At 39.1% G+C, this 27,859-nt stretch overlaps 1 protein-coding gene across 1 annotated transcript; it reads right to left on the reverse strand.

The window, feature by feature from the left end:
• Nucleotides 1-4: 4 nt before the first annotated feature.
• On the reverse strand, nucleotides 5-27,859 carry ST8SIA6 (ST8 alpha-N-acetyl-neuraminide alpha-2,8-sialyltransferase 6). Its single transcript, XM_053467799.1, has 8 exons — nucleotides 27,597-27,859; nucleotides 13,445-13,498; nucleotides 12,798-12,884; nucleotides 5,955-6,041; nucleotides 5,077-5,221; nucleotides 2,577-2,689; nucleotides 969-1,061; nucleotides 5-777 (listed from the first exon to the last, which is right to left on the reverse strand). Exons 1-8 carry the CDS (start codon nucleotides 27,701-27,703, stop codon nucleotides 309-311), a joined length of 1,155 nt encoding a protein of 384 aa, XP_053323774.1. The 5' UTR covers nucleotides 27,704-27,859; the 3' UTR covers nucleotides 5-308.

Genomic DNA, 27,859 nt, shown 5'->3' on the forward strand with positions numbered 1-27,859 from the left:
AGTACAGTGTAATATAACATCTTTATAATAACAAAATTTGAGATAAATAGCTGTCCATCCTCCCAAGGATCCGAATTCCACCCCAAAATATATCCTCTTGCTGGGACTGTGCAATTCCTAAAAGAACCTTTTTTTCACAAAAATGTGTTCTCAGCAGCTATGTCATTGATATAATTCTGTTCCATCGCAGCTATGAGGACAGTGTAGTATAGTAAAGAAATGGAAGTATAGTTACATACTGAAAGGTCAATCCATCCCTTCAGATATGGCCTGGAAGAACCTTCGGTGGTTGAGTCTCGGTAAGTTTTTCATCTCTTTTCACATTCACCAACCTGAAGTTTGAGGACCCCTTTGTAATGTAGTTGTAGGACCTGATAAAATTCTTTGGGCATGGCATGAAAGCCAGGCTTTGGCAGCTGGTTGTCATAGTAATGATGGCTAATCGGTTTTCCGTCCAAGTTCTTGGAGAAGGGCCAGAAGCCGTACAGTTTGACCTCTTCGCATAATTCTATTGCCGCACTGGTGATCATGAATCCGGTGGAGAGCCGGTACGCCCTCACGCCTCTCCCTCTCCAGAACTGTGCAAGGCTCTTAAGATAGTTGGGATGAAAAAATACAGCTCTCTGTTTTGCCTGGTATTTCTTTAATATACGATGGACCTCAAAGGAAATAGCCGTGTTGCTGCTGTATGAAAAAGCCGGCAGCAAAAGAAACGAATGGCCGTATTTAGTAAGGTCCTTTAGGAAAGCGGTTTTCATCTCGTTGAGTTTTCCATATCTGTAGCAATCGATCAATAAATACTAATTAATCCAATTGGTTGGACCTCAGAGAGGTAAATACGTCACAGCCGTAATAAAATGCCCCAAAAAAGTTATTTTGTAGAGCGTCTTACAAAACATTGGTAAATTAGTACATAAAACATGACACCCTATGTAAGCATTTACACTAATTTACATAGAATGACTTACTTCAGTGCTATAATACTTGGATTAACCGTTACAAGATCTGTCTTGTTTCCAACATCAGTAGTTGCATTACCCCAGACGGGCGGGAGATTGCATCTGTAAAACGTATAGGAAGAAATCTGTTATACAGAGTGATATAGAGATCTTTGCAGTAGGACCTCGTATTCTATTAATGTATAAATCAGAGGGTCCTCTGGGTTTTAGTAACATGATGACAACCTCAGGGCTCAGTAATCACACTGCTATGGAGTGTGTTTTATAAGAGGTTAGAAATCATACAAAGACATTTCCGGCAATGTTTTTATCTGAAAACCTAATTATGAGATGTTTTCGGGGTAAAAATTAGGGGTGGATGACATTAGCACATTAAAACATATAAGGCAAATAAGATCCATTCGACCCACATAGTCTGCCCGTAGTTCTATGGCACAGCAGAGACCAAGGTAGGATGTGTTCAGTATATCTTTAAAACTGGGTACTGGGGTACAGAGCAGAATTCCCTAGTTACTGGTCCTTAAAGAATCACACCTGCAGAGGTGTTTGGTGAAAACAGAGACTATATCTTTCAACAGTAGCAGAACCTTTAATATTTTCGTTAGCTAGACGAGCTGCACAGCCACAATCTCAGCCTTCAGTTTCCTAATACAATTTTTATAACGTACGGTTAGGATTATAAGTCTGGAGAGTCTATCACTTGTTTGTTATGCTGGAAGAAGCCATAACTGCATTTAATCTTTGGCTCGGGGGACCCGATGCTCTTTTAATGGTGTTAACGGCTCCGATGCACCTACTCTGCTGAATTTAATACTGTTGTATGTAGCATTAGAAACTCCATTCCTACACACTGCTCAGACATTTGCTGATAGGTTGTTCTCACACAGTTTGTGAAGGAAAGAATACAAATGTGTCCACGTGAAACATCATATTTAAGCTTTTGATACAATATGTATGATATGTGGTTATTATAGGAAGTATTTCTTTTATCAGAGAGAAGAAACGGACCTGCAACATATTAGACCCAATACTCTCCCTGAGATGCTCAGAGACACTTCAATACCCGGAGCATTGGATTTCTAATTCTAATTCTCAAAACTCTTTATCTAAACACCACTGAATGAACCACTAAAAGAACTTCTACCTTTCCTATATCTCAGCCTATAATTTCCAAGAAAATCACGATGTAGAAATCCTACCTCTCACCCACTTGCTAAGATCGGGACCCTTTGCTTGTCTAGAAATTGTGTTACGGGTTTCAGTGCAAGACTCAGCCATAGCAAGGGATTGCACTGGGAACTTGGGTGCTCTGGAAACTTGAGTGCACACTCCTGAATTTCTACCTGGATCTGCTGAATGACCAGATTTTGTAAATAATCATATGATGCCAAGATGAAGCTGGCAGGTACTGAACTACTGACAATCATTTCATGCTGAAGTATCACTTAGTTCTCATTTGTAGACGGAACAGTGAGCTTAACTATGGTTTGCTTCACCGATGGCTAAAAACAACTGAAATGTGATTTGGTTCTCATCGGCGTCGCTGATCACTGAAAAGCTTGCCCCGGCTGCCCCATGAACTTGACATATCACAAGTTATCCGTAAATTTAGATTACCTGAAGACAAAGTCAGCCTGGTCAATTTCAGCTCCGCACCTACTGTTTTTGAGCATTCCTCCATTTCCAACCACCGCACATTGCCTGAACGGGATTCCTGCGAAGGGTTGTGACTGTAATAAACAGAAATACATGAACATGAATCCATTACAGCACGATCGTTAGAACAGACTGTTATTTTTGTCGCCAAGATAGCCCCAGAATGAGAAGAACTTTGTTACAAATAGGCACATTTTTTGGCTGAAATATATAAAAAAATGTAGAATATTTGAATATGTGAGTTTTAATATGCAATGCTACAAAAATTATGAAAAATGGATGGGAATAGACAGAGACAACCTTGAAATCTGGTACTGGGGTTGACACTCGCCTCATTTTGAGGAATCTGTAATTTTGAATGGGAAATATGAGCTGCTTGTTACTTTACTTCTCAATGAGAAATATTTTAATTCATATGCCGTAGATCCGTAGTGAGAATTCTTTGGAGATTCTCTTCTGCTGCTTGTCAAACATCAGAGAATTTCCCTTACTTGGCATCTCGTCAGGTTATCTGCTCCCACTCCACTCAATACCGAACCCACCATCAGATCCCCCCGCTGAATCCACTGTGCGTTACCTGATCCCGTGATAATCCCTTAACCAATTTCACTTTCATGTTCATTCCTGCATCTCTTACATCTCCGCTCTTAGAAGAGCTTTATTTCTGAGGATACTCTACTGGCTCATCTATAAAAAGATGATGGCGCTGACTTGGAACCGTACAGGCAGCAGAATCTTCTTACATGAAATAAAGCTTTTTATCATCACCTTAATCCCACTTCAAACAATCTTTCTACTCCGTCCCATATTTTCTCCCATCTCTAAAATTCTCCACGTCTATCCATCAGTATCTTCAATGACATCTAAGCTTCTGATTTTATATGACTACTAATAGACTACTATCTATTAAATATGAAGCCGACTTTATTTATCCAGTTCTGTAGAAAAAAATCTTACATTCACAAGTGTATGTATCTATTTTTTTTTATTTTTTTTAATCTAAAAAGATATGTTTTGTGATTTTAAAATGGTAATAGATTTTTCTTTGTTGCTCATAAGGAATGAATATTTCAATGCAGAATTAAGAATAAAGTAATATAGTAACAGTCCGTCTCCCCACCTCTGTTAATTTATATCGCTAATCTTTACGTATATGGAGCAATTTTAATTTATCTACTTCCATTTAAAATTTCATTATGTTCTCTTCCAAGGTTAAATATTTAGCAGTTCAATGTCTGGGCACCGTGACATCTGGCTTATGAGGAGCATAAAGCTTTCTCATGCTAAGTAAAACTCTTCTTTGGGCTGGAAGGTCCCCGGTGCCATTCAATTGATGAATCCAGTTGAGATTCTCCCTACTAGCATTCAGTATATTTAAGCACATTAATCATAGCTACATAACGCGTGTAAAAAAAACTAATTTGAGCAACCTTTCAGGAAAGTTAAAACCTTATATTCCTTGAATTAATTCCACTAGACATTATAAAAATCTTTTTCATGAAATATGAAAACCCATACATTTTGGATATCGTTTTTGAGAGAAAGAGAACATAGAGCAATGAAGAATATTAATTTAAAATCTCCATTCAAATATATATATATATATATATATATATATATATATATATATATATATATACAGAGAAACACAGAAGCTGAAGATAAGAAGCATTTGGCTAATCTAGTCTGTCTGATAGCTTTATGCCTATCCCATGCATGTTTAACCACTTCTGCTGCGACCCTGTTCCATTTATCTACCATCCTTTCAGCAAAGTGAAAAAAAACAAAACAGGAGACAGTGTATTCACACATTGTGGGAGCATATAGTACCCATGAGTGGGAGTAAAGTGGGAGCGAAGTCGGAGTGAAGTGGGCCATTGCCAAATACTACTGCCCTGCCCGAAGAAAGAAGAAACTGACCTGTGTTAGATGTTTGGCCACCTCCTATTTTCCTAATTGTGGCTCCAGCAATCTCCTTGTAACCAACCACTTGGGTACCGAAATAATATCCTACAAGTTCTCAGGCACAGGCAATGTGATAGGGATGGAACACAGTTTAACATCGGTTTCATTTCCTAGGTTTATGATTCATTGATAGGAAATAGTTACACCTGGGATGCTTGCCGGCTGGATAAATTAATTGCAGTTCCATCGTGTCCATTATTCTTAGTTGCTCACTATTTATTTATTAAATGTTATATAAGTGGTTTAAAGAGTGATAGGTGGGATATCCGCTTATCAATACAGGTGCCAGAACCCTGAGAACCACAGAGCAAAAGCTATATTATTAACCAAACAGCTATAGGTTCCTATACCAACGAAATACCTGAAGAACAGGTGCCTAATCCAGTCTACTACCAGACCAGATCTGTCTGCCACTTACTCGTGTCACTTTAAAGAGCCAAATGGGGACACAAAATAATCCCCTAAAATGAATCACATGAAGTGGTAATATTCTTACCTTAGGAAGCATTCTGTAAACTTCCTGTGCAATTAAAATGTTCTTCTTAGTCTCCACTTCATACGTGATGTTGCTTCCCAGCGAGGTATTGTTTTGAGACACGATGAAGTTATTAACGGCGTTACAGCATGAGGATAAATATAATCTGCGAACAAAGCCAAGTAGGGTTTTATTACAAGAAATAATTGCATGTCTAGTTTATTCTGTAAACAGTGGGTGAGATGCGCTGCCTAGTGAGAACGCTCTGTCTAGTGAGAGAAAACACGGCAAACATAAAAAGCACACACTTATTAATAAAGTGAAAACTCTTCAAATGTTAGCAGCTTCTGGCAGATTTCTTGTCTTCCACAGTCCAGATTTGGCCACTCTATCCCGCTGTCCCATCGAGCTCTACCTCTGTCCCGGTTTTTAGGCACTAAATGGAGTGCCATTTATTAGGCCTATATTTCTATGGACTATTTGGGAGATTTGGGAGTCTCCGTTATGTGCACCTGTTCTCCATTTATATGCTGGAGTGCCGTGATCGACCGAGCTGGGACCTGCTTTAAACACATGTAAACACACTGATATAGTGGGGAGTGGTGATTTTTTCTTTCATATTTACAAAATAAATATATATCTAGATTTATTAACTGTGATAAAATGTATCACCATTTTTATCTCTTTTGTGTATTACAATCTGTGGGAAGGTTGCTATTCAATTATTTGTGAGAGCTCCATCTCCGACCATCGCCAGTTATGTATTCTATTATGCATTTTCTAATGTGGCAATGTACGAAAATATATTAGATTATGTAAAAATATTTACATATTAACTAGAAATCAGCAGGCTGGTGACAATAGTACCGGTAATATAAAAAATATAAAGACTACTGTACCTGAATTTTGTATATTCCTGGGGTCTTTTTTGCCAGGTACAATTCTGAACTTCATTAACAGCCTGGATGTAATAGTCTTCTGAGTACCTTAATATTATTAGATAGTGATTCAGAGCAGGCGGTGCCATTCAAAAAATATGTTACATTTTTACTTGTTACATAAAAACATTAACTTGTTAATTTACTAGAATTAGCAATGTGTGTAGTCCAAGGGTAATGGATAATGAATTGCCCGTCTGTTGTGGTACATCACTCATGGGGCTTGCCAAGCGTGCCCAGAAAACACTTAATCATTTGTGACCCCATCAGAACCATTCATATAACATCTCAGGGCGTAAGGAAGACCCCCCCCCCCCCAAATGTTCAACAATTATTTCAATGCCAAAAGGGTCAACACCATGATGTGGCATATTGTGGAGGCTTCTTGGCCCAGTTGGCTGGAGTGTCTGCAGGAGAGTTGAGGTTTTAACATTATGCAGGACTGCGGGAAGAGCTTGGCTGGCCCTGTATAATGTACAGGTAAATCAATGAGAGTTTTCACAGTCTCATTCACTATTGAATTATGCATTATATAGGGTCAGCTCAGCCCTTCTTGTTGGATACATCTGCCAACACTTCATAATGTATAATGAAATCAGACAGTTGAAACCAAACTCTTCTACCAGCTCTCTATTTAGTGAATAGTTTGTCTCAAATAGTTACTTCATATTAATATTAAGCTAATGGGATAGTGAAGCCTTCAGTAGCCACTGGAGTTATCTTATGGTCACACATCACCCACCTTCTGCTTACAAAGCCTTTTAAAAATACTATTATTGTTTTAAGAGGAATCGGGTTATCTCTCACCCTTGTCCCAAATTACGTTTGCAGATGATGGATGCTTGCTAATTTTCGCAACCATTTGCTACACAAGAAAACCCCACATGCAATAACTGATCCCAGGAAGCGAATGTGAAAAAGGCTTAGAATACTACTTCTGGAAAACAGCTGTAGTTACATTGTATCTCACATCATTTTGAAACTTTCTTTTCACTTTTGGGTGGTTTTCACTTTTTTTACAACCCCGACACAGCGAAGTTCTATTCTGTGCAAAGTAATCTGTGGCAATCTTTGATTATGAATCCCAACATGCTTATTAATACAGCTTAAAAAAATACAAAAACGGTAATTCTGACTTTTCCAGATTTTATCTTGTAAAACAATTTACAATTCATAAAAGATCTTGGAGGTCCATTTCTCCAGTAGGTAACTCTCAGCCTGGAGATGATGACACCAGTTACGTGAATATATCCATTACGCCCGCTGACAGAGGAGAAATCAGGCTGTCATCAGCCAACCTGCTTTCCAGCGCATCATAAACTTCTCACAAAAGGCTATTCAAGGGATGTTATTCTGAAAAGTATCCTGGTCAGCTAAAAGAGGTTTATGAGTTCACTGGTGTAATGTATCTAATTGCATATACAAAATATTCATCTTTTTTTTTTCTTTCCAGCTAAGTATTTATATGGAAAGAAACAAAATTTTGTTATTCCTTTACTGTGCTGTTTGTGGGAGCTGACACTTTCTCCCACAACTTCCCGCATTTAATCATTAGTTTATACCATATTTGCTTCATTATAAGACAAGGGGTTTTTTTTAGAAAACAATCTGAAAAAACTACCAGGTCTCACAATCAAGGTCGTCTTTTATTCTCACCTGGGATCAGCGGCACTACAGCACAGCCGACTAATGGCGTCATATTCCTGGACAGCCTTACTCATCAATATTACTCAATAGAACAAAATGGCCGCTGAGCCATTCAGTTGCTGTAATATCAATTGGGTGATGGGGATTTTATAATGACACTGACTATAGTTAATACCTTTTTATGGTATTTACAGCAAAATTCCAAATTACTATTGGAATATGTCTTTAAACATAACGATCTTTAAGAACAGAAGAATTGGTAAAAGGTATTGTTACCTGAATCCAGAGGCATTTATGTCATCCTACAAGAGGCTAATGCTCTGTCTGCTAAACAATGCTGATGAAATGTGTTACGAATGGGAAAAAAAACATTTTCAACTAAAATGAAACTTAAATGGGTAACACAAGCTGGACATTATATTTACTTGAACTAAAGCCTTGTGTATCTGAAGTATTGCTGAAAGTTATCAACTGGCCAGCAGGGGGCAGAATTGTATTTTTTTAAAGATAATGTGAAAAAAGTCCAAGGTATCTGGTTTCCCATGTCTATTCCCAAAATAGAATAGAAAATGGGCAAAAAAGACAAAACAAAATGCTATTGCTCAAGAGCTACAGCCCGTGGGTCCTTTAAATTCTTAATGTGTCTATACTGAAAATACATTGTCAAAAATAAAATTATAATTTTAATGCATGGCCAAACCTTGATAGCTTGTCCTGAAAGAAGAAGAGAGTTGGCCTTGTATATGTGCTTAAATACATGTTGTAGGCCAGGGGTGTCCAACCTGCGGCCCTCCAGCTGCTGCAGGACTACATCTCCCATAATGCCCTTTCAGATAAGGGGCTGGCTGAGGAGGATGGGAGATGTAGCCCTGCAGCAGCTGGAGGGCCGCAGGTTGGACGCCCCTGTTGTAGGCAAAGCTTATCAAAGCTCTCTGTCCCTAAGATCAGAACCCCTTATATAAAACATGGCGCATGAACTACAAGGGACATTGTATGTAAAATTCACGACACATGAACATTTTCTCTCCTACTGCATGACGCGGATGAAAATCAATATTTTATCGATTTTTGACATTTCTTTGCGCTGCATCATTTTTCTTTATTTTTTATGAATTCTCCACACAAGTATTTTCACATATATCATTTACGCATGAGTGTCCATGAGCTGATGTCAAATGTTTTCCAGACAAGGATCAGCTTAGCCCATCTCATACACAATAGATAAAGACAAAATCCACCATCACTGCTCTTTGGACATAAACCACTGGGGATTTGCTGAAGAGGCTTAATATTTAATATTGTCTTGAATTTCAGCTGAATTTGGCAGAAGAAATGAGTGATTTAGTAAACAGACAATTTTTTCACTACCAAAACTGGGGTAAAAGCTTAGTAATTATAATAAATATTAAATCTGTATAGCTCATGGTGTAAAATCACTTATAGTGGATTTCTTTGTAACAATTTTCCATTATATACTCAACACATTTTACACCTTTCATACAATCTGGCTTTTGTCTGACACTCACAGTTTAGTGGGTAACTATTTATTCACTTCATTAATATGAACTTAATTTTCCTAATAAAATACGCTATGAAGTGGTATGTTAGTTTAAACCCCATACATTCACAATGGATACTTGAATAAGCCACCATGTACATGTATAACTATTATTTCTGTTATAAGCAGGTGGATAGCTTTAATTAATATATATTTCAGTAATATTTTCCATATTCATAGGCAAATATCCGAGGAAAGTATTTTTTTTATAAAAGGAGGAAAGCAAGAACTAGAAAGCATGATTGAGGTGTAATATTGGACATTTTTACTTTTAAGAGGGGGGGTAGTAGATACCTGAATACGCTCCCAGCAGGCAAAAAACAATGGGTTGAAGTGATTCAATAGATGGGCCAATTGGTTATTTTTGCCATCACTAAATCTGTATCCGTGTGTCAGTTTCATTCATGTATTTTATAGACTTGTGCATTCGGATTTAGACAAATTTTAATGAAATTTGATATTTAGTTAGAAAACAAAGCATTTTGATCATTTTTTTTACTCACCTACCTTCTTCGCCAACGACTTCTATGTCCCCGTCTCCTTCTCCGCAGCGCTGGTTCTTGTCTTGCCTCTTCTTGTTCTTCCGTCTTCTTTCTTGGTCCTATTCTTACTTTGTTAAACAGAGCGCTTCTGCAAAAGGGTGGATCCTGCACAGACACCTTCTCCCCCAATTGGATGAATGAGGGAGAGGCTGTCCCCATGGGGCTCCCCGTGGCTCCGCCTCTTTATGGAAGTACTCCAAGAGTCCAGAATAATGCAGATGGATCCGCAGAGAAATAGCGGTATAAAAACACTTCTCTTGCTCAGCTGAGCCTTTTGCATTTTCCTGGCCTTTTGGAGTACTTCTGCAACAGGGCAGAGCCACAGCGCGCCCCATGGGGAAAGCCTCTCCCCTATTCCTCCAATCAGGGAGAGTGTTTGTGTGACGGTTCCACTCCTTTGAAAAAGCTCTCTGGGAGGCCTGGTCAATGCAATGGACAGCGGGGAGAAGTTGACGCAAAGTGAAGAAAGAAAGCAGAAGAACGAGAACGAGGCAAGACAAGAAGCGTAAATGAAGCCGGGGACACTGAATCAGTTGGCGGAGATAGTCGGGAGACGAGTGAGTGTGAAAGCGCACAAGAGAACGTTAGACAGTGAGAATAAATGAAGGTGATGGGCAACAAATTTTGTTCGCAAATTGAAAAAACCCCTCCAAATTTCATCCGAGCCAAGAGGGCAGGAAACTGAATTAGTTGTCTGAAAACCAATAAAAATCCCAATTGTGCCATTAAATGTGTGGAAACTCTGGCCAGAGTAAAACATTTCAGACTAAATAAATGGGATATTTCTCAGGACAGCAAAGAGCTGAGATAGATGCTTGGTTTACAGGATCATGCCAGTGAATTCAAGACCGTTGGCAGCTATGTATTGAATATCTCAAATTTTGCACTAATTACTGAACAGTCAGTTAACATGCGGATTAAATATCGTGCAAAAATGTAAAAGATGTAGGTGATTTAGATGCAATTGTGTTAAACATAATAATCTCACTGAACCGTTTTGGAGCAGACAGCTTTTATTTGGCATTAATGAAATGCTGACAGTTCTACTTTAAGCTTTTTATTGCCACTTTCACTTCCTTGTCTCTTGATTCTAAAATGCATTTTATGCCAATAGTGTTTTATTCTTGGAAAAGATATTTGCAGGATAAACGTTTAGCCATACGGAATCGCGTTCGTATAATATGCGATGGTGCTGAGATGTAAGGAATTGGCGTGAGGGACTGCACAAGACGTGTTTTTGATACTTTTTTTTATCAGATGTGTTCACTGACCCGAAGGTTTACAGGAGAGCTGAACGTATCGCTCCTCCGGTTTCTCTATGTGTTATGAGGGGCCAACCCCAAAGAGGTTCTCCTGCAAGAAAAGCTAAGCAGGCCTTGTATAAAGCGTGGTAAAGTCAGCGAGAAGAATGCCACGGAAGATCACAGCACAGTAACTATACATCATGCATTTGCAAAATTTAGCATATGCATACCTGGGAACTTCTGGCTCCGGCTACCTGGAGCCTTCCCTTGCGGGCCGCAGCCAGGACTGCACACTGATGTCGCTGACGTCGGTGGGAGTTCCCCCTGACGTCGGTGGGAGGTTCCGCTGACGTTGGGGGCGTTTCTGTTGATATCAGCAGGAAACACCCCCATTTAAATGAAAAATGGCCTGGGGTGGGGCGTGTCAATACCTCACTCCCGCGACCCGGATGATTCAGGTCTTGACCCGGAGAAGCGGTGCTTCACCCGGAGAGTTCCCATCATATGATGGCTGGAGTGTCACTATAGCTATTAACAAACAGTAATAATCCTACAACTTCTAACATTAACAGTATAAACTAGTACTAAACACACATATCTCCGGGTTTGTGATGGGGCAAATGCATAGGGAACGCATGTACAGGGACCACTCAAGTACCATATGCATTAAACTAAATAAGATGGATTGAGATGATATACAAAATCACTCCCCACTCCATAGAAACTATTCGGCGGTATTTCATATGTTTCTTTTACAAGTTGTCAATTAAAACTGTCTGCGTGGTTTACTATGCCTCTGGCATTTCTTAATTTTTAGTAACAGCACATGTGGGAGTTGTGAATTTGCTTATAAATCAGTATGTGAACAATCTATGTACTCAAATTCCCAGTCATCGCTTTGAAGATGTACTTAGCTTGGGATCTGGGGCACCCCAAAGAGTTTCTGGGAAAGTCCAAAACACTCGAGTCACTTTACAGAAAAAAATATATAACCCAATTAAGCTTTTTTATTGAGGAAACAAAACTCGGGATGATTCCTGAACATGCAAAGGTCTTGCAGTTTTGCCAAGGGTTATAACAATAGAACGTTTCAACTAAAGAATCTAGACTTCGCTCACTTTCAACACAACTTTCTGCGTATAATTCATGGAATGCAAAACCAGCTATACCTTGCCTTCTGATGGTCGTCTATGCCTTGTGTTAGTGCCCTGATAGCGTTTACACTCCTGCTTCCCGTGTTTTGACTTTGGCTCGCCTGACTACGTTGATCTCCTGAATCCTGACCTCGGCTACGTTTATCGTTTATCCTGCTCTCCGGAATCCTGACCTCGGCTACGTTTATCGTTTATCCTGCTCTCCGGAATCCTGACCTCGGCTTGTCTGAACTCGTTCTGTCCTGGAGTCCTACCTGACCACGGTGTCTCCTACTACTTGTATGTGACAGTTTGATGGGAAAATACATAATTGGCATGTGAAGCAAAAGAAGGCGTGTATAGGCTGTTGCCATGGAAAATGCAACATTTTAAATGTTTTCTGTGACTGAAGCTTCAAATAACAGAAAATTTCTCGGCCAGGTTTTAGCTCAGCATACTGGAGTGGGGTTAATATTTTGTTTAAGTGGATCAACACCTTTAAAGAGGCAAACTGAATGATAAGGCAATCATGGTTATAAATTCCATTCAAATACAAATGAAACAAAATTATTATTTTTTTTAAATATAGATACCTTCATATATCAGCTCTGTGGGCTTAAATTGAAAAAATATAATATGTTCTTTAAACATAAGCAACAAGAGATTGTCATAATAATTACCTTTTCCTCAAAGAGACTGACAAAAGACGATCTTGTAGATCTCTGCAGAATGACGTATTTGCTGTATAGCCGTTTAGTGAAGATATTCTAAATATGAATCAATTGAAAACACAGTTAATGGTATACATTTTCCAATATAATTATTACCTATAATAGCAATTCTATAATTGGACGCAATAATTCATTGTGGGAATCAGCTCTGCGGCTGTATTTTGACTACACCGATCCCTACGGTGCACCAGAGGGTATCCATCTAAATGCAGACTACACTGAATCTATACAGTAAATTGAAAAGTCCATTTATTTTATACAATTAATGTATTAAGGTGAGTCTACAATATCCTGTAAATTAATAAATAAAATAGAATTTTAGATCACATATATTGACCTTTTTTTGTGAAATTATGCAGCTTTTGTTTAATTAGTACTTACAATTGAAATCCAAATTTTTTATTATTCCGTTTTAATTGGCTGGCATCAGACTTAAACATGTATACTGTATGATGTTATCTTATATATGGCACTGGACTTTAGGTCTGAATCCAAATTTTTATTTGTTGTTGTGAATTGATTTTCAACCATTATGCTTAAAAGCGTTAAAAAACAAACAAAAAAAAAATCAAATAATGAAAATAGAAACGACTCACATTTGGTTCACTTCTGGCTTTAGCAGCCCCGCTCTACTTGTCGCATTAGCAGGCCTGTGTCAAATAAAACGAAAGAAAATTATAGTCCCCTGTTGATGGAATGTGTTGGAAAGTAAGATCGTCGATGTGTTTCCATTGTATGTACAGTGTGAAAGAGTTTTGAAAAGGATCTGAAATTGCTTTATCTCTCAGGTTAAATCCCAAACCTTTTAGAATTTCTATACACACTTCTGTCTGCACTTATAAGACTGTATTTTACTAAAATCAATGGAGCTCATTAAATCTTCACGAGAGCACCCAGGGCCCGGGTCTCCATAATGCAGACAAGGTACCGGTCCAAAGCATCATGTCTAAAATAATTTTCTATGTATGGGGGTCTCTCATTGTAACTTATGGTACTTTGGATTTAAAGCCATTCTTGGTTAAAACTAGCATCCATTTATGTGCACACTATCTCAATATTTGCTGCACTTTGGAATATATAATAGACTTTTACATTTGGATTCGTATGAATTTTCTTTTTAACAAAATTTGTCAATTTTGTCAATTTGTACAAATGTCCAAAAACGAGTAGGGACTCCAAACAAAACAAATTAAAATGAAGCAGGGAGCTCTGAATTCACATTTTTTTCCACACTCACACTTACTCACACTCTCTTCTACTCTCTTCTACTTCTACTCACTCACTCTCTAACACTCTTTCATGCTCCCACACTCTCTCATGCTCTCTCATACACCCTCTCTGTCTCCCTAACTTCTCCATTGACTGTGCACCTGTCTTCTTTCCTGCAGCTCTGTGTCTTCTCTTGCCTCTTCCTGTTCTTTTGTCTTTTTTGTCCAGTTCTCCTCAAGTATTCTTTCTTCGTCCTCTTCTCTGTAAACCCGGCTGCCCTTTTGCAAATTTGCTCCGGGAGGCTCGGTTCACAAAGAAGCAGGCAATGAAAGAAGACACGGGGAGAAATGGACAAACAATTAAGACAGAAGAGCAAGAAGAGACAAGAGAGGAAGCAAAGAAGAGGGAAAGGAGAGAGGGACACAGAAACGGCTGGAGGAGAAGGTAGGAAGACATTGAGAGAATGTGAATGAGAGTGTTAGAGAGAGCGAGTGAGTGTGAGTGAGGATAACTGACAACAAATTTTGTTTCAGAATGGAAAAAGCCCTTCAAATTTCATCTGAACCTAAAAAAGAGCAGGAACCTGAAATTCGATGGACAAAAACGAAAGAATCGTTATTTTGGTCCATGTGCACAAGCCTAATAGGTAAGCCTTGTATCCCGTTTAAAGTAAATGCATTACCTAGGTAAGACGAACATGTTTCGCTCATTTACCCAAAATTATTTATTGAGATGGTGTCCTGATGGCCCATTTAACCATCGTGTTTATAAAAAACACCTCAGGCGGCACTGAGTAATGCAGCTGTGCTATATACATTTTTCCATAAGCACCTCCGGTTAAAGGGGCCATATGGTCTACCAGCTAACCGGTTATTTATCTGGAGTCACGTGTCTTACTTTTTAAGTTTTGATTTAAAGAGGGAGTTGTAAATGTGTTTTCAATAGTGTCGATCCAGTAAAAGCAACTGTTTCCGTTTGAAAATTAAGAATAGCATTTGCCTACACAATGTACCTGTCAGAAGCTAATGGGAAGCCTGGCAGAGCTCTGTTTCTAAATAGAACTAATTAATGCCAGATTTCTATCTAAATAAAGTGTGCCCATGCCCACGGTGCATTTTGGCACTGATGGGGAACCGACGACCGGCTGCTTTAGCTAACAGCTTTCGTTTAAACAATGCAATGCATTCTGTGAGTTCATATGCCACCTGTTTTGCGAACATATATCTGGAAAGGATTATAAATCCTTTTACACGCGGTTCAAATAATTACAGAGAGAGGCAGATAGGACTGTTTTAAACTAAAGACTGCCCTAAACTCTGGAATGCAGCAGAAGTCTCTTGTCTAACTCCAGTAACTAAAGAACACTGCGGTTATTGGACTGGAAGATATATCCGCATTGAGACAATATGGAAATCTGAACAAACATATGATGAGTAGGAAGTGTAGCGTATCGTGTAGGAAGCCATCTTAACTGCTATATGAATCAACGTGTACCGTATTTGCTCGATTATAAGACGACCCTGATTATAAGACGACCCCCCAAAATCTGAATATTAACTTAGGAAAAAAAGAAAAAGCCTGAATATAAGACGACCCTAAAGGAAAAAAGTTTTACCAGTAAATGTTAATTCATGTAAACTATTTTTTTTAATAAAAGCTATGATTGAGAAAAATATTTTTTTTTTTGTTTTTATTTCTTTTATATTTTCTATTGTATTTTCCAACCTGTCCCCCAGTTACGCACATCTGCCCCCAGGCTTGCCACACCAATATGGCACTGTGGCCCATGATATGCCTTTTAACCCTCTATATGCCACTGTGCCCCATGGTATGCCTTTTGACCCCCTATGTGCCACTCTGCCTCCAGAAATGCCTTATACCCCTATATCCCATTCTGGCATTTAGGGGGTTAAAATGCATATTATGGGGCAGAGTGGCATATAGGGAGGTATAAGGCATTCCAGGAGGCAGAGTGGCATTAAGGGAGTTAAAAGGCATTATATAGAGCACTCTGCCTCCAGAAATGCCTTATACCCCTATATGCCACTCTGGCATTTAGGGGGTTAAAAGGCATATTATGGGGCAGAGTGGCATATAGGGAGGTATAAGGCATTTCAGGAGGCAGAGTGCACTATTAAATGCCCCCTTAACGCCACTCTGCCTCCTGAAATGCCTTATACCTCCCTATATGCCACTCTGCCCCATAATATGCCTTTTAACCCCCTAAGTGCCAGAGTGGCATATAGGGGTGTAAGGCATTCCAGAAATGCCCTACACACACACACACACACACACACACACACACACACACTTACTTACTTACTTACCGGTGCTTCCAATTTCCTGGTGTATTGCCGGGGCAGCGGGTTGACGTCTCATTCCGCGGCAGCCGGAAGGAGGTGGAGTTGGCAGCGGGGGTTTGTATGCGTCCGTCGCAAATACCTTCCCCGGCTGTCAGAGATCAGGAACTCTGGAACAATGATCTCTGACAGTCGGGGAAGGTATTTGCGACGGACGCATACAAACCCCCGCTGCCAACTTCACCTCCGGAAGCACCGGTAAGTGTGTGTGTGTGGGGGGGGCGACGACAGGAGGATCCAGGTCCCCTGCAGCGGTGCGGGGGATCTGGATCTTAGTCTCCTAATCAGACCTCTATTTGAGGTCTGATTAGAAGACGACCCCGATTATAAGACGAGGGGTATTTTTCAGAGCATTTGCTCTGAAAAAAACCTCGTCTTATAATCGAGCAAATACGGTATATTCCTGTCAAATATTACTGGGAAAACCTTCATTGGTTCAAATAAAATGACATTTACTGTATTTTCTCTGTAGATACCACACTCAGCATACATATCAAATATCAACTAAAAAAATATCAGTTATGACATAAACTTTCCATCAAAATACACCCTGTATAAGTGAGCGGAGGAGGGGTGATGTGGGAACAGTTTGAGGAAGGTCTTTTTCTATTTCAGCATGACTGGGCCCCAGCGCACAAACAAGGTCCATAAAGACATGGTTGGATGAGCTTGATAATGAAGAACTTGACCGGCCCGCACAGACCCCTGACCTCAACCCCACCGAACACCTTTGGGGTGAACTGGAATGGAGATTGCAGGCCGGGCCTTCTCGTCCAACATCAGTGCCTGACCTCACAAATGCTCTGCTGAATGAAAATTCCCAGTACTTTTGTCCATATAGTGTATATATACTGTATAAATAAAAGATTATAATAATGTATATAATTAATGTAAGGCGACCAAATTGTTCTTAAATAGACTGTCTACTTCTAGGTGAATGGTAAACATTCTGTAAGGCCGGTAGGAAGGAATCCCGTCGGGCACAGGTGAAACACAACTGATTTTAAAGAACTACTAGCACTCTCCATAAGCGGTCCCGCCACTGATTATCTACACTAAGTGAATATATTACAGCGAGGCATCTCAGGAGATGGAAATGCTGGATTTTGAAACCCAACAGATATTTTGTTTCCAGATGAATGCCTATGAATATTTGCAGCTTGTGATTTGATTTCCAAAGCGCTTGAAGTCAGCTGTAGTTTGAATCAACAGGAGATTTTCACCAGACCGAAAATGAACAATGACAACAGCAAAACATGTAACTGTAACAGCTCAAAAAAGAAAAATAACAAAGTAAAATATTATTCTACCCCAAATTTTTACCATATCTTTTAGTAATAATGTTTTATTTTTTGTAATTACTATAGTTGTTACAAAACTATGTCATATAGCCACCTATCAATGTCGGGGAGCGGCATGCTCATGGGAACGTAACTCAGTGCCATCTATCTATTTTATTGTATGTATTGTATCAGGTACTTTTTGTGGCTTTCTGGGAACACTATCCCAAATTTTGTATGTACCTGATATTTCCATACACAGGGAAATATTGCCTGACCACCATATTGAACATTGATCCCAACTTCACTTCTATGCGTCAAAACAAACAAAAAAAACAGTATTCTAACTCACAACTTTTACCTGGTCTGCCCTACATGTGATTGAGAATGTTAGCACTCCAAGCCCCTTGCCACATCTCCCATGTCAATGATTATTGATTAATTCTAAATAATTGTAAATAAATACAGAACACACTAGCTACCCTCGGCTTACAATAAGTGTTTTACGTTTGTATATGATACGTGGAGTTGAGAAGAACAGCCAGATGTCTGTGTTTACTTCTAATATCAATTGACAAAATACATCTGTAACTGCACATGCTCTTCAAGTGTGTAGACAAGCATGCGCAATTACTGCTTTGAAACTTGGGCGGATGAGAGCCCCGTTTGATTACTACATCAAACCTAGATTGGAAATAACCCCCCCCCCCAAACTGCCATACTAACAATTTGATGTTCTTCAACTGAACCCAGTCTTTAGAAATGAATGTAAAACACTGCTGCCAAAAGGAGCACCTTCAGACGCCTAGCCAGCAGGCCTGGTGGACTTCTGGCCATCGGCACCCTGTACTCACCTGATCTGCCACTCCACTGTATGCATTGTATGGCGGACGGCTGAATATACCCAGCCACACATTGCATTAGCATAAAAGCCCGACGTGTAGCCATGGATATCCAGCCAACGGCCACCCTTACGTTATCAGGTGGTTGTTGGCCTTAAAGAGCTAGGGCCACCTCGTCATCGCCAGTCCATCCCGTCACTTCTTGTACATATAAAACAAGACATTACTTCCCCTTTAAAATGCCTGTTATCATATAGCGGTGTTACCTTATAGAGTATACATTATCACCTATAACTAGTTAAAAGACATTTTGTGAATAAAGAACTCACATAGCACACTGTACAGTACATAAAGTATATACATTTGTGGACGACAGGTCCACTTTAAATGCCAACTCTTTAAATGTCAAATGTGAGTCTAATAACACGTCACGGCGTTGGAATACAATTTCTATTTTCCTCCTCTAGCTTCTGCCTGGCTAAAGTAATGGGAATTAAAACATGACATCTGCCCAGCGCTGATAATTTCTGCCTCCATGCGGCTAAGAGTGATAGGAAATGTATTCCAACAGGAACTTTTATTTTGGCCAGCGGTTGTTTTTTGCCGTGAGGCGCAGGAAGCTTTATCTGGCAAGCCGGTGATGAAATGTTAATGAAAAAAAGATTCCCGTGCTGTAATCTGAAAATCTCAACAAATAGCATCCTTTCAACATTATGATCCAATAGCAGCCATGGCTGGGGCTTAACAGAAGCAAACAATAATTACCCAAGCAGCTTCCGAGAGTACAGACATGTCAGCGAGATTATAGAGTAGAAAGGTTAGACTGAAATGCAAAAATAATAACCATAGTGACTACAGAGGTTCCCTACGGCGCCCGTACTAATGAGGCCGTATTTGTGCAGCAAGGTCCAAAAATTTGTGCCCAATCACTTAAGGAGTGATTACCAGTCAATATTATGTACATTCGTTAAAGGAGAATTATTGTAAACATGAAATATCGCAGGCTTAAATGGGGGAAAAAAAGAATAAACATTTTGAGATGTTTAAAAGGGTTCAACAGTAAAGCAGTATTATACAGAGGGAGGACATGACAACGATTAAGCATGTGCATAAGTAACTGCCAGAAATAATCTTTAATCAAGAATAATTAAATCCTTGATTCATTTACTGTGTAATAATCTTGCGTAAGAAGCAGGCACCAAGTAACGCATGATGAATTAGAAGTCCAACACGGGAAATAAAAAGAAAACGTCATAAAAAGAGAAATTTAGAAACACTCTGACAGCCACTCTGAACTAATATTACAAACGGAGAAGAGATTATTTAGAAGAGATTTATTCTGTATAATGCAGTAGGAGCTGGAGAGTCTTCAAATCAATGATCGATAAATTCCTGATGGAGAAAATTCTACAAATGGGGCTGCGTTGTTTATTCCGGTGATTCTCGCCCACTTTAATGTTTAATAGTCGATAGAACCAAGGGTTAGTGGAAGTTAGCGCTGATAGAGACTTCTTTAGGGAAATCTTTTAACACAAGTAATTATTATGTCATAATAAAAAATAATGAATGCATTAACCATACCTCCTAAGAGGACAGTCATGATTTTGGGGCACTGTCACGGATGGCAGCCCCACAGGAGCATCGGCCCTTTGGGAAGACCCTCTGATCTCCTCGGTCTGGCCCTGAGAGACACTAGTGTCATGAGGTGGCTATTGAGGTAAGACAGGTAGCCATGGGCCCGTCTCATTCACTTCTGGGATTTACCCTGCTCTTCCCAGCCTCTTGCCATACCTCCCATCATGCGATTCGGGCACCTGAAATGTTTTGGGGGGGCACTGTCAATTTTAATATATAATGTTCTTTTTCTGCACAGGCAAACAAAGGTGCCATCTCCCGAAGCAAAGCTATTGGAGGAATAACACGCATGGGTTTCATCACGTAAATATTTTACAGAGAAGGAAGAGGTTAACGAGTTTAAAAGTCAACGTGAAGAAAATAAATAGGACAGTGAGGAAGACTTAGAAGGAGTTGTGGAATAGAACATGAGTTCATTATTTTTTAATAGTGCACATTTCTCGAGGATTTTTTGCAGTTCTTTTTTCCCAATTGTCTCACATCAATGTGGCAGAATTCAAGAAACGCACAAAATAAAGCTTTCGCCGTTAAACAAGGATAGTGGGAACAGAGTAATAGAGATGGCCATATAGAAGTAATGAGTGCTTAACGCCTTCCTGAGCATTAAACGTGTTACATCGATTCTTTCTATGGAATGAAATTAAAAAACACTTTAAAGATATGATTAGTATACTTAGCGACATTTGCTTTCTATTTGGACACTGCACAGATGTAGCCGCCAGCCGTGGTTTATTTATGTGGGGCCTGCCATGGCCTGAACCAGAACAGCACTCTCAGCCACGCACTGGTCCTGCCTTAGACATGTTGGGTGTCCTGGGGCATGGTCTCATGGCCTCAGAAGGACACGTGACCCAGGAGAAGACCTAGTCATAGACCTCCATAGGGTCGGACCTCTGGGCAGAGGCCCACCAGGAAGATCGAGAACCCAATAAGATCAACTAACTGCTCCTGTGGCACAGGGGCTCCTTCTGTAATTGCCACCCCAAGCCTTGGGACACTTAGGACAGAAGATGCCGCTAACAGTAATGAGAATTTTGACACTGTTTAGGACAGCCTGCATCTGTGTGAGGAGATCCTGAAAGCCCGCTTTCCTGGCTTTAACTGAAGACTGAGGTTGAAAACTCTGTATATTTGTTCCATTTTCTTGCCACATTTGATGAAACAAGGAGAATATAAAATGTTCCCATGTATAATACGTCAATGGAAATGATTACAGCGCTTTTTATTTTTTGGCCTAATGAATCCTTGCGATGTAATAAAACATTGTGGTTTATGATGAAGAAAAGTTCATTCTAGAATAAGATGAAATATGGCTGGTAAAAACACTGTGTGAGAACAAATGCTTTGTGGCTGGAAAAATTAGTCTGGAGCCATTGCTTTGGAGAATAACTGTGGAATTTCATGATTCATGCAATATATGAGCAAACATGATACATATACTACTAACGTGTACTAGCTACAAATATTATTCCATTTTATATTGTATTTATAGCGAGCCATCCAATTCCACAGCGCTATTACAATGGGTGGGAATAAAGCATTCTAAATAAACAATATATAAAATTAGCAATAACATGAACAAACATAAGACATACTGATACAGAAAGAGAACCATGTTCTTGTGAGCTTACAATCTATTAGGAGGTTTAGGGGGATGAAAACACACGCTAAATATACTAAATTACTCAATTAAGAACCAGTACTAATATAGTGCTGGCCGGATTGTGGCTTTACTGTATCAGGGTAGCATGGAATTCCCGCAGGATTGACTGAAATAGTATGAAGTTTGTTAATATACGTAATTACACTGAATTTGTAATATTTATCTGTTACACACACAGGGCAATCACCAAGGAATTCTTTACATAAAAATATTGCAAAAAAAGGAAAAAGAATACAAAGACTGCTTGCCTGCCATATTTGTTTATTATGTATTATAATTGCGTCATGGTTAACGAGATAAAACGTTTCAACTCAGCTCATGGTTTAGCAAATAAGCCCCCAGGTATTATGAGTAGAAAACATGCCATGAAACATACATTTGAATTAAAAATATTCTCATATAGTATGTGTAATTAGCTCAGAGGTAAAAGACACGGCCAACAGCTCAGTGATGGAAGGCAGGATATGATGACTTAAGTCACATGATGACCAAAATACAACAATGTAAAAAATGAATTATGATTAGAATTTGCCATTGAGGCAACAAATGATTACCATGTCTACTCACATTAACTTTCCACTCTTCGGTTCACACTATTAAGTTGCCTTCAGGAGAAGGGAACCACCAAGATCTCATGGTCACAACCAGCCAAACATCTCCTTCACTGGCGCTGTCCTCATTACAGAGCGCCGGGATATGACATCATAACTTGGTACTCTTTCTCTTAAAGCCGCGCATCATAAAGATATATAGATATTAGACTCGGCATAGTCCTTCATGTGTTAGTTGGGGAGATCAGAAAGCAGCTGCAGGGGGGCTGCAGTCCCCCTGTACCTCTCATCCTAGAACATGGCCAGAACCTGTCACTGGTCACACAAATTAACTGCTCTGGAAGCTTCACCCAGACACATGACAGTGGAACTGGAATATCTTAATCGCCTGTCATGGTAGAAAGGGCTGTTGTAAAAGGCTTGGAACTAAGAAACTGAAATTTATGGAAAGCATAAAAGTAAAGCCCGCTAATCACAACACTTGAAAAACTCATTAAGGTCAATATATTTACCGAATAAGTACTTTTTTCATTTTTGCCACTGTTTTAATGAGAAGCATTGTTCGGCGTGAAATGAGTATTGCAACTGACAACACACAAAAAAACACCAGAAAAAGCAACTAATTTCATAAAGCCATATAATTAAGACAAACGGCAGGCGCATTAAATGATCACAGACCCCTTTTCATTCTGCAACAATGTTCTCAAGCATTAAAATCCAGGACAAAGAACGCCGAGCAGTTTATTTCTACATAGATATTAGTATATTATTAGATACAAGCAAATTGCTTGGTTATCAAGGAACAAAGTTACATTCTGTGTGTCTGGGAATATTAATGTACCGGGTTTGTAACAGAATTATTGTCTTAATATTGTGTCATTATCATATTTCTTTTGTAAAATATAGGAGAAAAACATAGAATCAGAACTTGACAGCAGATAAAAGCGGCCCATCTAGTCTGCTTGTTTTTCCTGATATAAAGATACCAAGATATCAAGAACCTCAATCAGTTCTTCCTCGTGTCCTAAATTCAGGATAGCATATGCCTATACCAAGCATGGCTAGGTTCCTTCACTGTATTAACCTCTACCACTTCTGCTGGGAATCTGTTCCACTTACCTATGACCCTCCCAGTTAAGCTTCCTTACAATAGATCTAAGACTCTGACCATCCGGTTTTAGATTATGACCTAATGTTTTGCCATTTCTTTATGTATTTAACTATTTCTCTCTCTCATTTTGTCTTTAATTTTTATGTCCCAAGTGCATTTTTTTACATTTATCAACATTAACCTACAGCTGCCTCTCTCTACCATTCTTCAAATCGTAAGCCATTTGGCTTATTCTAGCGAAAACGTCTACCCTTTCGCCGACAATTGTAGCATCTAACGTTGAATTTGACGACACTCAAAAACTACTCAAACCCATTTAACTATTACCTACTGAGCCATTAGTAAATGGCAATTTCCAGGTAAAACTGTTGACAGATAGGCCAAGACAGCAGGTCCCAGGGAATGGGGCAGTAAAGTTTCAGTGGGCAGCAGCTCAATGGTTCACTAAGGAAAAGCAATCTCTCCTTTTTAACAATCCTACAGTATTTATACTACAGTGATGTTTGCTACCTCTTCCTTGAAGCTACATGACCTTCTATAAGAGGTAAGACCTGGGATTTAGTTGGGTACGCTGCCCTGGGTTAGTCCTTCCTGGGTTAGAGAGGGTAACTGCTGATGAGACGTCACCTAGAAGTCGGGAATGGGTACTTTCTTATCACAATGGGTATATTTTGGCCATGTAGGCATCATATAGTACATATGCAATTAGCCGGGCCATCACTACTTTCAAATGTTCCACTGGATATTTTTCCATATGTCTATTAAGCTATGTGTGCAATATACTACACTGTAGACATGGTGGGGATTTAATCTAGAAAGTGATTACTTTGGGAAGTTTGAAAAGTGGTCTTAGTACCAATTGCAACAATGAAACCATTGTTCATAAGCCAACCATTCTATAAAGCTATGGTATGGTGATAAGAGCATACCAGAGTGACTTTTAGTACATACAGCCCATTGTGTGGTTAGGTAGATACTTTAGTCTCCCAAGTATTTGAATTCCGCCTACAGATCCTTCTAACATGAACCATCAATGGATATGTTTTAATGTAAAATGCTTCTATGCTCTGTACGTTTTTACAGGAAGACGTATAATTATACTCAGCATTTATGATACTCGACTTAAATTGAAAACACAGAAATATATTCACTGCAAAGCAAACCACTGTCGTCAAATAGAACGCATCTGGTTGCTGTTCATCTAGAGAAACCATGGTTCCTCTAAAACACATTTTCAGGAAACAAGCATATGAAGTAGAGGATAGTATGTAGGAGTGTGTGTTCGCAGGCTGGTAAGCCTAATGTTCATAATTAAGAAATGTTTGTATGTAACACAGCGAGCTATACACAGGGTGGCTACACGGGGTATTATTGATGTAGACTACAAGGGCAAATTGTAAATCAAAGCCATCTTCTCTCTAATCATGTTTGATTTATAATGGTGCCGATGTCTGCACATTCGGAACTCGGGATTCTTAAACTGGAACGGTAGAACTCGTTTTTCAAATTTATACCACCACCATCAAACGTGTATAACCGAGAGATAGAAGATATCACGCTGTGTACCGGCCAAGGAGGTATTCATAAAGGTGAGCTAGGTGGACTAGCCTCTGTGGAAAGCACAGAGCTCATCTAGAATGAAGATACTGTTATCTTGGCTGAAAAAGAGTAAAATGAGCAGCTACTACTAGATATTTGGGGAATGAGGACCACACAGTAGTTAAATTGGAAAAAAAAAAAAAGAATTAGTTGTTAGTTGTTCTAGAACAGTCATACAACACCCTCTCTTCCAGACATGAAGTGTACCTGCTGCTCAAGAGCTATGTTGTGGTAGCCAGACTTGGGACTTTATAGCTACCTGCTGGAGATCACTGCTCAACAGATTTTGTGGCAGTTTATATCTCTTCTACGTGTTTTTATTTCCAATCTCAACAGTTTGTTCAGTATACCCTTTAGAAAACCAGTCCAATTGCAACTAATATTTTGCAAATCTATCTGTTTTGGAAGGACAGACCTACACTGAGCCAAACCATCCCTCTGTTCCTCTTGTCTAACTTGGTGTCCAAACAGAATTATTATTAATCTAATTAACAGAATTATATATAATATATATATATATATATATATATATATATACATATATATATCTAGAGCAACAACGCTAACAATCAGGAGATGGGAGAAAATAAGGTGATAAGAGGAAAATAATAAAATTGGATGTAAATGGGACTTATTGAGAGTTAAGGTGAGGAGAAGAAGTGCTGACAAAAAAGAAGGCTGGGGAAGGTGTGATGAGATGGGGGGGCAGCTTGTCCAGGACCAAATTTACACCAAATGCCATAACTCCTATCATTTTCAGCCATCTATTTATGTGTTAGGTAAGTCATTTACTATCAATACCCATATGGCAGTCGGTTAGCTCAATTGAACAATACATGGCAGCCTTTCCTAATACGTTATCTATGAGTACAAAATATCCTGATGTAGTCTAATACAGATAAACACTCAATTAGTTTTCATAGGAAGTCATAAATTGCTGTCTACCCCCTACTGAAATGTAATATTTTAAGAAGACAGCGGGGTAAGATTTTGCACAGTGGTATTCTGAGATTGCTATTATGTTCACAAATCCCAGGGACATAAGATCCATTAAAAAAAAAAAAACTGAATGTGAGCTAGCATGGGAATATAATTTAATATAAACGATAAGATTTTTTCCCTGATTCATGGAAATTAGTAAAATGACGATAATGTGGTGCGTATCCCTTTTGTATTTTTAAAATGATTGATATGGCTCTTCACACTACAATCTTATATGAGCGGTAAAGCGGTCACATATACCATATACTACACCAGGACTTGTTGGACAATTCTTAGTCAATGGCTTATTAAGCATCACCTCTGGATATGAAACACATCATAGGCGGACCTTCTTTTTAGGGATGATTAGCGAGGTTTAAGTGTTAAATTGCTAGTAAATCCTACTCCAGTGGTGTAAAGAGCTGGCATAAATGAGGTTAATTTTAGCTGCTATCAATCCATATTCAGACTAATGCACCGTATTCCCCATACCGTCCAATGTGAAATTGTAGAAGAATTGGTTATGGGGCATTATATATGTAAGCGGTAACGCATAATGTATATAAGGAATAACACTTAGGATTCTGTCCGTAATTAATAATATCATCATCTACTTACTTTTGGTCTAATATCTCTTTTGTGAATACAGACTCTTGCATATGGACAGATATATACATTTTTTTAGAGTTTTCTTTTATTAAATATACATAGATATACGTTGCCAAAAAAACTCTCAAATACACACAAATTAAATGCAATATCCTGTGTTACTCCCAAAAATTGTTTAAAAGTAATAAATCTAATCTAAAGTAAACTAATGTAATAAAACAGAGATAAATAAGCACAGAGGTCTCGGTAACCATATGCTCTACAGGAAAAGAACTAAATGGATCACACCTAAATGTACGCATTTTCCTACCAAAAGCCAGCTGTCAGTATAGAGGATGACATATAGAGTGTCTTTACCTTACCTACAATCAAATAATAAAATACAATCTATCCATTAATGACACATAGTGCTAATAACTCATTAACTATATGGCAATTCTGCTACTTATATCACATAAAAGACATGCTAAAGGCGTATGTAATATGAAGGCGCCTCTTTGGACACTACCATCATTTATTTGATATGTGTGTATATATATATATATATATATATATATATATATATATACACAACAAAGCATTTCTTTTTGAGTATACATATATGTGTGTGTATATATGTATAAATGTGTATATATATTACAGATAGCTGTTAGTGTCTTCTCATACAATATGCATGTGTATATATATATATATATAAAATAAACGTATATGTGTGTGTTTGTATATATATTTGTGTATAGGTATATATATTTGTATATATATCTATATATATATGTCCCGGTTAGCAGTTCGCTAGTCTCGGGGTAAATCGATGCACTCTATGACTACCTGTAGACGGCAGTTTCCAGACACAGATAAGTTGCCCCCCGTGTCCCCGGCCAGCCGGGAGGAGGTGGCCGCTGCTGTACCTGTAACGGGGGGAGTCCCCGATGCTGAGCCAGACGGTGATGAAGACGAGCAGCAGGCTGCTCCCGAGCCCGAGCAGGACGGTCTTCTTCATGCTGTGGATCCACATGTCTCCGGGGAGCCGGATCACTCACTAGTGACAGGGAGCCGGGGAGAGGTCCGGCAGCTGCCCCGCCGCCCCAGCAGAAACCCCCCAGCCGGAGCCCCCTTCATCCAGCGGCACTCCTCTCTGCCTCTCTCACGCCAGGATCTCACCGACCCTCCA

Source organism: Spea bombifrons, chromosome 5 (assembly GCF_027358695.1).
Source record: "Spea bombifrons isolate aSpeBom1 chromosome 5, aSpeBom1.2.pri, whole genome shotgun sequence".
Lineage (NCBI taxonomy): Eukaryota > Metazoa > Chordata > Amphibia > Anura > Pelobatidae > Spea > Spea bombifrons.